Source organism: Mobula hypostoma, chromosome 1 (genome assembly GCF_963921235.1).
Source record: "Mobula hypostoma chromosome 1, sMobHyp1.1, whole genome shotgun sequence".
Taxonomy (NCBI): Eukaryota; Metazoa; Chordata; class Chondrichthyes; order Myliobatiformes; family Myliobatidae; genus Mobula; species Mobula hypostoma.
The window spans coordinates 92755928-92768136 of NC_086097.1; the positions used below are offsets into that span (position 1 = coordinate 92755928).

Genomic DNA, 12209 nt, shown 5'->3' on the forward strand with positions numbered 1-12209 from the left:
GGCAGTTCGATGTTGTTTACAACTTCACTCTGGCAACCTCTGCAATGACACTGGTGCCAAGCTAATCGGTGTTTGCCCTTCCCTTGGACTACATCAGTGACGTGAAGAGGGGGAACTACATGAACGATAGTTAATTCCTCGAATCTTGCTGCCCAGGCTTGCACCCTGAAGAGGATGCAGTCCAGCAGAGGCGCAAACCCATAATCTCCTGAGATTGACGGCTGCCTACTACTAGGATGCGTAGAATGAAAGAGTATGTATTAACATTTCAGTACTGAGCATTCTGTTTAGTGCTAGTTTCCATTAAGGATGCTTCATGAAAAATAGCAATACTTTTCTTTTCACATATATTTCTGGGCTCGTAGACAATGCTGGCAAAGCACTGCATCTGTTGATAATACTTGCCGCTTTCTGAATATTTCACATGAAAGCTTTCAGAGCCCCTTGCAGCACTGCACTATTATCTACAAGACCAACAAGCTGGAAGGTAATATTTCTGAAGAAAATTAGCTAAAATGGCCAACTGTTTCTTTGTTATTCAAATCTTATCTCCCTGTGCAGCTCTTTTCGTATAACCATAGGAGGGGCGAACTTAACCATACAACATAAAGCATTAGGAAGAATTATATGCATGAGAAAAATATGCTAAACAGGTTGTTAGGTGGAACTTATTTATAAATATGAATGCGTAAAGGTTGTAAATTGGAGCAGTTTAGAACTACAAAGGAAGCTCATTTGTACAAAAGGCTAGTAATGTTAAAGTGACAAGGTTAACCATACAAATGGACATTGCCTTATAAATGATAACAGAAAATGAAGACCTGAAGTTACTGTGTGGTTCAGTTCGTAGACAGTTTTCTGAAGCAATGGAACAGGAAACTGAGAATTGGCTCTCTGAAACCTTACACTATGTAGAAAAAATATGATCAATCGGTAATTTCATGGCAAGAAATCCTTGTGGGAAATTAATTACAATATGGTTGAATTTTATACACAGTTCAAAAGGAAATTAGATTAGCCAGAAACTAGAGCAAAGAAACCTAACAACGAGGCTCATACTAGCTAGCTAAGATAAACAACCTACAAAGTTTGTCAGCAGGCATAAAAAGAATAAATTCTCTGGTGTTCAAGAGACAACATATAAAGTAAAACAGTTTATAACTATGGGAAAAGGCAGATATGATCAAGGTCTGAAACTATTATTCTATTGAGAAATAAAAACTCCAGAAGACAAGTGATCCATCAGTGGCCAGTGACAGAGATCACGGATAATTAGATGATGATGCCTACAACATTGCCAAAAGAATAGCAACACAAATATTCTACCCAGAGGGAAACTGAGATAAGACAAAAAGTCGCATACATACAAAATAAAACGAGACCATACTGCAGAAATGGCTAAGGCAGCAGCATTGTTTCTACTTAAACCCACCTGTACACGAAAGATTCAGTGGCCCATGTCTTTTCCTCGCCAGCGAACCAGTCACTGGCTCTCCAAACAAGCCCCAAGCACACTCCTCCACTGGGGAGCTAGCTACTTGCTTATTAGCGAAGCCCAGTGTAAAGGAGACCTTCCAATCAACACTGGCAACCTCCACCCTTGAAACTGCTTTCCAGAGCCGGCTAAACCCCATCACCAGGCTTCCTGACTACCCAAGACATCAAAGCAAGAATTTTATATCTCTGGCATCCACAGATTTTCTGATACCATTCAAAAATACTATTTTTATCATAAAATGAAAACACTTCAACATTGCAGGAAACAACTAAAATAAAACATATTTAAATTAACTAAAAGAAAATGAGCTTTCATTTAGCCTTCTCATCCCAGTGATCTTTTTCCCATTAAAATCAATGGACCACCAGAAGTAGCAGGTATATTTCTCAACCTAGTGTAAGTTTGGATTGCCTTTGCTATAACATCGTGAGGCAAGTGCACTTAAATGCCAATGACATGAGCAAAAGCTTTACTTCTCAAGCCTCACAGACCCATAGGTAAAACATGCCAATAAAAGTACCAGAAATGGAGGGATACCAGCGTAACGCTCAGATCTATCAGCTCGTGTTTATCTAGAGGAAACCCCATCCGCCTGCCAAACCCTGTCTCACGGTTGTGTCGTTGCTGTGTAATGCCACCTGGTACAAACTCACACATCAAATATCAGACAGCGCACAATGTACGATTTACAGATTACACTTTATAAATCTTACTGGAATTATGTAATTAATAGAGATACAATATAAAATGGAAAGTAAAAGGCGCCAGACTTATCAGAGTTCAACCACTTTGTGCACAATCATTGGAGCTCAATTAACGGGGTCCTCCTTCCACCATTCGATCCCCTCCGACCCCCTCGACTTGTCGCTCGGGACCAACCACGGAGGTCGACCAGAGCGCGTCCAGCATGTCCCTCTTCTTCAGGTCTCCTCCCGAAAGCCCGCCAAACCACAAGGTTCCCAGTCATATGAGACAGAATATCACCCACAAAAAGAATAACATGGACACTCATTGGTTCATTCCCTCTCTTATCAATAATATAACCCAAACAAGCAGAGAGAGCGAGGAGTCCTTACATCACAGTTGTTATTACATAAAAGCCATTTTTATTCTAACAGAACAAAGAAGCCATTTTATGAGCCTTCACAGTGAAGGCTTGAGAGTAATTAATATCAATGCAGAGAAAATACTGGAAAATTGAAAGAACTACAACTCAAATCCTCTGGAACATAATGCGTGCCAAGATTCTCATACAAGTGGCGGCAAAGGTCGTGAATACATTAATATATTTTATCGTTCACTTTGATCATCACCCTGTGGACCAACATGCAACAAATCGCTCTTTATGAAAGGAGGAAGAAAAATAGAGTAAACTGCAGAGCAATCAGCCTGAAATCTGTCAGCAAAACGCTGAATATATTATGAAGGCCATAGATATAAAATCCTAATGTAGACCAGGGCTTCCCATCCTTTTTTTTTGCCATGGACTCCTTTGATTAACTAAGGGATCCATGGACCCCAGGTTGGGAACCCATGATGTAGACAGTTCTATGATGGAAAGACAGTGTTGACAAAACCTATTATTGATTTTTTGAAACTGTAAGCAGAAGAGATAAGGAGCAATATAACAAGGCAAACAAGTATCTGAGGGGGTGGGAGAGCAGCTGTGCAGAGGTGTTTAGAACTAAGAGACGTATTCTCAGGGTAAGAGGTGAGCAATTTAAGACAGAGGTGAGAAAATCCTTTATGCAGAGACTCTGGAGTTCTCTACTCAGTCATGATTATATTCAAGGATGAGATAGGTGGATCTTTAGATAGTAAGAGAATTATGAGGATACAGGAATCATGAAAGAGACCTGAGGTACAGTACCAGTACAAGCAAGCACAGATACTTTTAAGGAGAAAGATTAAATCGAGAAGCGTGGAAGGTGGGATGTCAATCCAACCAAAGCCCATTGGCCTTTAGGTCTCTTGCTGGTCCTAATATTGTTGTATTGCACTGCCCATCTACAGAAGGTTGGAAGAGCCTTCTCTCATGGATCCCAGGACTGATCCAATGCTCAGTATTGGGTGACTGTTCTGAACTGAACCTGTCTTGTGCTGTGGTTGCCAAGGTAAATCAGCAGAGCCACAGTATTCATTAGAAGTCTGCGTCCAACACAAAAACTGGGTCCAACACAGATGCACAGCTGACATTTTCCATCATGACAGAAACACTTCCAGGCTTTTACTCAAGCCAAATTGTGCACATTTTTAGTCTCCCTACATAAGGAGGGAAGCAACACTTAAAACATCCACATTTAAATTAGGCAGTCATTAGCATGGGTAACATAGCAGGAAATAATTAACAATTATTAAGTAATTAACAATAATATCAGTTTCAGTGGCCAATGACAGCAATTTTGCTCTGCTTATTTAAAGCTAAACAGCTGGAGGATGCTGTGCCCATAGAGTTGTACAGCATGCGAAAAAAATTCTCCACCTGATTGTAGAAGTGAAACTAAAGTCTGGGTATTGGGAGTAAATCAAATCAAGTTTAATTATCATTCAAACCATACATCGATACAGCCAAATGAGACAGCATTCCTCTGGAGCCAAGGTGTATCCAATACACAATAGTCGAGCAATCGGCTTGACCAGCACTAACAGAGTCCCTGAGATGCCAGGTTATCAGTTTTATTATAATACTTTGATAGTCAGGCAATATAGATCAACTTGAATTATCCCAGGTTTCTAATAACCATAAACTTATCAGAACAAAACCAGAAAGTGTTTATCAAAGTTTATGATTGGAACAAAAAATGATAGGACAAATGGAGAGAACTTACAATTGCAAACTGGAAATCTTTTAAGAAACAATTTCCAATGTATAAACATTAAAATCTTTAACTTCACACAAAAAGGTGTAGATGTTTCCTTTTTCTTTTTCCTACTCTATCTCTGCTACATCATCGATCTGCACCTCCTCCTCACTCTCACAATGGCAGCTGATGCTAGTTTGTTGACCTAAATCTATGACGAATAGCTACTTGTTCAAACATAAACCAAAGTAGGAGACAAAAGGATGATCACAAGTGGTGCACTTTAAGAGGGGTCCTTAAGGATGTGGCATGGTAAGGGTCTTTACAGGGAATTCAAGAACTTGAGGCCAGGCAGAGAAAGGTTCAACTTCCAAAGGAAGGACTGAGGGATATGTGCATCAGGACAGAAACAAAATGCGAGAGAGCTTTGTAGCAATATGGTTGAACAGATAATTCAGCACAGAGACCAGTCAAGGGAACTTAAATTCAATTCTCAATGATAAAACCTTAAGACATAGGAGCAGAAATAGGCCATCTGGCCCATCGAGTCTGCTCGGCCATTCAATCATGGCTGATCCTTTTTCTCCATCTCCTCCTCAACCCCAGTTCCCGGCCTTCTCCCCGCAACCTTTGATGCCATGTCCAATCAAGAACATATCAATCTCTGCCTTAAATACGTCCAACAACCTGGCCTCCACAAATTCCACAAATAATGTCCTTTGCTCTGAATCTTTCAACCAAGCAAGATACCAACCAGACCCTCAAGCCCAAGGCAGCATATCAAATGATTTATCCAACTATTCACATTAACTCTCCATCCTCTTCTTTCCTTACAGTTTAACAATTTGCTCCAAGCCAAATCCTTTTCGAAAATGACTACCAGTCTTGCTTATTCCAGCCTTTCAGGAAATGCATTATTGATCTAATTAATCTACTACAGAAAAGAATTATCATCCCTCCGACTCCTGTGTCAATTACCTTGAAATTATTTGCTAGCTGCCAATGGCCACCCTGGCAATGAAAACAGTGCCTTCATTTTTAATTTATTAAAATCTCTTATGATTTTGACCACTTCCATTAAATCTCACACACAGAGCATTTTACCTGTAATTTCTTCATTCATTGGATCGTCCTTGGATGAATTGGACTGCAGTTCTGCCTCCAAGTGAGAATCACTTTGCTTATCCTCATAGTTGTTTTCTGTTCCTTGTCTTTCGGTTTTATTCCTGGAGGCTTCAATGTAGCTTTTCCCTGATCTTCTTGATTTTAGAAAAGCAATCAAACTTGGGTCTAGTTAAACAGGAAATTTGAAGGGTGTTTAGCAAAGTTAGCAGAAATAGAGAAAAAAAATTGTTAGTATAATTGGTGGAAAGAACAAACCATTATTAGATTTTCTAAAGCATCATCCAAATGTTATCAAATGGATTCACGTCAAGATTTCCACCCTGATGCTAAAACTCCTCAAGAGCAGCACATCAACGTAAAAGGTCCATTAATGTAACATTACCAAAATGCACACATTAATTTATAAATTACACCAGCCTGCAAGATGCAGATACCAATGTCCAGTCCCAGCAATTAATACATGGCACCAATTTACAACAGCTATCCTTGATTAAATCACACCACCTGCACTCACCATCACTGCAGCAGCTCACACCAACATTCACAGTCCATCTATGCATAGCATTGACTCTCAACATCCATCAATGTTTTTTTTAAATGCCTTTGAACGAAAAATCTTACAAAAGGTAGCGGATTTACCCCAGTACATCACAGCTGAAGCCCCGCCAACCATTGAGGACATCTACATGAAACGTAGGAAAGTAGCATCCATCACCAGAGATCCCCACCAATCAGGTCAAGCTCTCTTCTCGTTGCTGCCATCAGGGAGAAGGTGCATAAGCCTTAGGACTCGTAACACCAGTTACTACCTCACAACCATCAGGCTCTTGAACAAAAGGGGATAACTACACTCAGTTGCCCATCCATTGAGATGTTCCTATAACCAATGATCTCACTTCAAAGATTCTTTATCTTGTTATTTCATGTTCTCATTCTTTATTGCTATTTAATTATATTTGCATTTTCACAGCTTGTTGCCTCCTGCACTCTGGTTGATCTTTCATTGATCCTGTTATAGTTACTATTCTAGAGATTTTCTAAGTGTGCCCACAGGAAAATGAATCTCACGGTTGTATATGATGACATATATGTACTTTGATAATAAAATTTACTTTGAACTTTGAACTCCTGGAACCCATCAATGACCATGAGCATCACAAAATTTAATATAAGCTTCAGGGAAAACTATGGGTGCATTTTAATTTTTTACTGGATTAGTTTGTAAATATACCTTTGAGATATTCAAACAAATATCTAATGATTTGACAATTAATTCCAAGATATCTAAAGTTCTTCTTGGAACAGTACTGACGCTGAGAGCCCTGTTGGCAGCCGATGGAGTAGCATCGTTTTAGATTGCTCCTACCCTGTTTACTTATTTGTCTCCTACCAGTCTTTTTTTTTGAAACCCTATTATAATACTTTAATACTGTTTTACTATGGCTGGGAAAAGAACCAAAGCGTCTGCAAAAGAAAAAGGAACAGAAGATGAATCCCCAGTCACTTTGGATTCAATCAGTGACTTCCTTAAACGGCAAAAATCGGAATTTTCTGAGGAGTTTCAACGACTTAACGGCAAATTGGATACAATTCAACAAACTTTATCTGAGCATGAGAACCGAATTCAGGAAAATACTGCGAAGCTGATGACACTTGAAGAGGACATTGATGATACAATTAAACTCTGCAAAGAGTTATCTTTATCCAATGATAAAATGCTGAAAAGGATCATCAGTCTTGAAAATAGAAACAGGAGAAATAACTTGCAAATTCTGGGTCTTGAAGAATCAATTGAAGGCACTGACCCTACGAAGTTTTTTGCAAACTTTCTGAAACAGCTTTTCCCTGCTTTATTCACTTCCGAGCCGAAGCTCGATCGAGCATATCACTCTTCAACTTCGAAGCCATTGTCGGCGGTGGTGAAACCCAGGTCGGTCATACTAAGCTTTCATAAATTTCATATTAAGGACCTTTTAATTCACTATACCCGTCGACAAGGAATGATCGATTTCCAAAATTACAAGGTTAAATTTGTGGAAGACTATTCAACTGAAGTTATGGCTGATCGCAGGAAGTATAAAGAAGTTATGTCGGAATTTTACAATAAAGGATATAAACCATCCCTTTGGTTCCCTGCCCGTCTGAGTATTGTTTTGAACGGATTGCAAAAAGGAATAAAGTCGGTTGAAGAAGCAAAAGAGTTTCTGAAGGATGAAGTCTCAATACCGTTATATTTCTTATTTGATCAAGCTTTTTCTTCTGTTAATATGAATTTGAAATAAGGTTTCATTAAGTTTATGTTTTGGCTGTTCATATATTGTCTTTTGTTATTTTTTTTTGGTATCTCTTTTTTTTAATCCCTTTTTGAGGCGTTATTTTAATACAGCTTTCTCTGAATTTGTTTAAACTGATCCTTTCATATTTTCGAATACCGGGTTATTTTTCTTTTTATGTTGTGTCTTGGTAGGGACATAATGACCTTGTAGGATCGGAGTTTTTTTCTGTCAACAGGATTTTTATGGGGGGGGAGCTTAGTTCTTAGCTCGCTGACTGTCTACTGGTCAGCTTTCTCGCTCTGGGTGGGGGAGGGGGTAGGGCCTATTTTTCTCTGGGAGCTGTGCTGGGTTGAATATATGTTTGTTTGTTTGAATACCTTACCTTACGGTTTGCTTCCTAGTTTTAGTAACTTATGGCCAGATCTTCTAATTACACGTTGTTTGGTATTAAAAATGGTTCGAAATGTTAACTTATTTAGTTTGGATGTGAAAGGGCTGAATCACCCCATCAAAAAGAACAAAGTGTTTGCTTATATTAAAAAATTAAAAGCACCCATTATTTTCTTACAAGAAACGCTTATACGCAGCTGTGATAGCTTAGGTTTTTTTTTACTCAGAGGAAGGGTATGCAGTTCCATTCTTCGTTTAATGCAAAATCATGTGGAGTTTCGATTTTTGTAGATAATACAATTTCCTTTGTTCAGCATAAAGTTGTTTCAGACCCTAATGGTCGATTTGTTATTGTATCAGGGAGTTTAGACAGTAAACTGATTGTTTTTGCTAATGTATATGCCCCCCAATGTAGATGATCCAGGATTTTTTGAACGGCTATTTTCATTTTTGCCAGATTTGTGCACTTACTCCCTTATGATGGGAGGAGATTTTAACTGCTGGTTAGATCCAGTATTAGATCGCTCATCTATTAAACCAGCCACACTTAATAAATCAGCTTTGCTTATCCAATCTTTTCTAACTAAATGTGGTATAGTTGATACTTGGCGTTTTCTCTATCTAACGGACAGGGAGTATTCTTTTTTCTCTCATGTTCATTGTTTTTACACCAGGATTGACTTTTTTTTAAATTAATAGTCAAATGATTCTATTAGTTCGATTGATTGAATATAAAGAGATTGCTATTTCTGACCACTTTCCTGTACTTTTATCTTTAAATCTTCCTGGTCCTATCCCCATGAGTAGATTTTGGCGATTTAATTTAACTTTGTTATCTGATGAGGACTTTTAAAAATTTATGGAGAATCAAATTACTCTTTTTTTTTGAAGAAAATACGTTGCAAGAGACGTCGAGTCTTATTATATGGGATACTTTTACAGCATATATCCGGGTCAAGTTATTTCTTATACTGCAAACATCATTAAAAAAGCTAACAAAAAGAGAAATGAACTAGCCAATCAGTTAAAACAGCTGAACCATAAATATGCTTCAGTACCTGATCCTGAAACATATAAGAGACGTATTGAAACTAAAACTAAATATGATCTTCTTTTAACGTATCCAATTGAAAGCCAACTTTTCAAAGATAGAAGTCAATTTTATATTCATGGAAATAAAACTGGTAAGCTACTGACTAATCAATTGAAGCCATTTACAGCCGAGCGGCTAATTAAAGAAATACGTAAAATTAATGGGGACATGAAAACTGACCGCCTTAAAATTAATGACACTTTTAGGGAATTTTATTCTAAATTGTATAGTTCTGACTCTGTTAATGATACTATTACAATGATTTTTTTAGATCGATTAAATATTCCTAATCTTCTGTTAGATGATTGTAGGCAATTGGATCAACCCATTTCCCAGGAGGAAATTGCTCAGGCTATTCGAGAATTGCATTCTGGGAAATCCCCAGGACCTGATGGATTCTCTGGAGAGTTTTATAAGGCTTTTTCCTCCTTGCTTATACCACACTTATGTTCTACCCTTACAGATTCTTTTAAGGTAGGAAGATCACCGCAGTCTTTTTACGAAGCCTCCATTTCGCTCATTCTCAAAAAGAATAAGAATCTTACTGAATGTTTTTTGTATAGATCCATCTCTGTACTCAATTTTGATACTAAAATTTTATCTGAAGTGTTGGCTCACAGACTTGAAAATATTATATCTTCTATAGTTTCAGATGATCAGACAGGATTCATTAAAAATCAATATTTCCATTTTAATATACGGCGTTCGTTAAATGTTATGTACTCTCCATCTAAGGAAATATCGGAATGTATGATATCTTTGGATGCGGAGAAGGCTTTTGACAGAGTTGAATGGAACTTTCTCTTTACATGCTCAGAAAAATTTAATTTTGGACCTAATTTTATTTATTGGATTAAATTACTTTATTTATCTCCCTCCACTCAGGTTCTTACTAATTTTCAGAATTCTAGACCCTTTAAACTCCAATGTGGAACTAGACAAGGTTGCCCTTTGAGCCCTCTGCTTTTTATTTGGTATTAGTATTTAATTGGTATTAATTTTGTATTTAATTGGTCACCTCTCTCTTTATCACAGATTGGCCGAATCAATTCTAATAAAATGAATATCTTACCTAAATTTATATACTTTTTTCAAGCTGTGCCTGTTTTTATTCCTAAATCTTTTTTTGACTCTTTGGATTCAATTCTTTCTTCCTATATATGGAAGAATAAAAAACCTCATATAAATAAAGCTCACCTTCAAAAAACCAAACAAAATGGAGGATTTGTCTTACCCAATTTTAGGTTATATTATTGGGCAATTAATATACGTAATATTACATTCTGGATCTATTACATTAACCGTGAGAATTGCCCTACATGGGTTTCTCTGGAAGTCAACTCTGTTATAAAATTTTCCATTATTTCTTTACTTGGATCTTCGCTTCCTTTATCTTTAAATAAACTAATTGACAATGTGGTGGTTAAACATACATTGAGGATTTGGTTATAGTTTAGAAAACATTTCAGTTTATTGAGATTCTCCCTCTCAAGTCCCATCTTTTCTAATTGTTTTTTTTAAACCATTTTTAATTGACTTATCTTTTAAAGAATGGGATAGATTGGGTATTAAACAGTTTCAGGATTTGTTTGATGGAGGGAATCTCTCTTCTTTTGTGCAACTTTCAACGAAATTTAACCTTTCCAACACTCACTTTTTTCGACACTTACTGATTAGAGATTTTTTAAGATCTCAATTACTTACATTTCCTACAAGACCAGATAAGAATACAATAGATACAATTTTTAATCTGAAACCCTTTGATAACAGTTCAATATCTTACATTTAGGGTCTACTGTTGGGACTGAAAAAGGACTCTTTAGATAAAATTAAAGGAGATTGGGAGAAGGATTTGCAGATTTTCATATCTGATGAGAGCTGGAAGATTATTTTAAAATTGATTAATTCTTCATCATTATGTGCTCATCATTCTTTATTACAATTCAAAGTGGTACATAGAGTTCAGATGTCTAAAGACAAGCTTTCCCATTTCAAAACAGATATTTCCCCTTACTGTGATAGATGTACTAATGGAGTGGCCACATCTAACTCATATGTTTTGGATATGTCCGAGCCTTGAAAAATTCTGGAAAGATGTATTTCAAACTTTTTCTGCACTTTTCAATGTCAGCTTTAAGCCCAATCCTTTGACTGCCTTGTTTGGTATTGTTGAGGATAGTGCTATAAAATTGAAGCCATCTAATTTGCGGGTATTGGCCTTTATGTCTCTTATGGCCAGGAGGGCGATTTTGCTCAAGTGGAAGGAGGCTGCCCCGCCCACGCATGTTCAATGGCTATCTGACGTTATGTTGTGCCTTGAGCTAGGGAAGATTCATTGTACGGACTGCAGAGCCTGCCGGCCTCGACGCTAGCAGGCATGAACTTTCGGTTGCGGCCCCTGCCGTTGGTCTCGGCGGCTCCAACACCTCAGGACATATTCAAAACCCGGACTCCAGCAACGACCATGGAGACATTCAAAGCGATCGCGCAACCACCAACTGCGACTCCAGCCTTGAACTCCAGGCCGGGTCTTTATGTGCTGCTGTTGTGACTCCCGTCTCCCCTTCCCCCACCACCACTCCGCAGCCCCGTCTTCCTCAGATCCCACCGTCAACTCCTGGGCCCTCAGAGGCTCCATCTTCCTCTCACCCCAACCCTCCCCTCTCCATTGACACCCCCAGCCTCCCCCCTCCCCCCTCTGATCCCAGCTCTCATCCGTGCCGGGTCTTTACCATCCCCTCCGACCTTCAACTGTCGGAGGCAGAACACTCTGTTCTCAGTAAGGGCCTCACGTTTGTCCCCCTTCGCCCACACCTCAGCGAGTTCCGTGTTCGCCATGATGCGGAACTTTTCTTCCGCCGTCTCCGTCTCCGAGCCTACTTCTTCGGCAAGGACTCTTCCACCCCCACCGATGACCCCTTCTCCCGTCTTCATCCCTCCTCTTCTTCATGGACACCCCGCTCTGGTCTTCTGCCTGCTCTGGATCTCTTTTATTGCCAACTGCCGACGGGACATCAACCGTCTCG

The 12209-nt window shown here is 38.6% G+C and overlaps 1 protein-coding gene across 2 annotated transcripts in view; it reads right to left on the reverse strand.

The window, feature by feature from the left end:
• The window catches only part of rpap1 (RNA polymerase II associated protein 1), a 174932-nt gene that overhangs the window by 130604 nt on the left and 32119 nt on the right, over positions 1–12209 (reverse strand). For both annotated transcript variants that reach the window (XM_063052697.1, XM_063052706.1), the window contains exon 7: positions 5404–5589. In XM_063052697.1, the coding sequence (XP_062908767.1) occupies positions 5404–5589 (186 nt within the window). The remainder of the gene's footprint in view (positions 1–5403; positions 5590–12209) is intronic.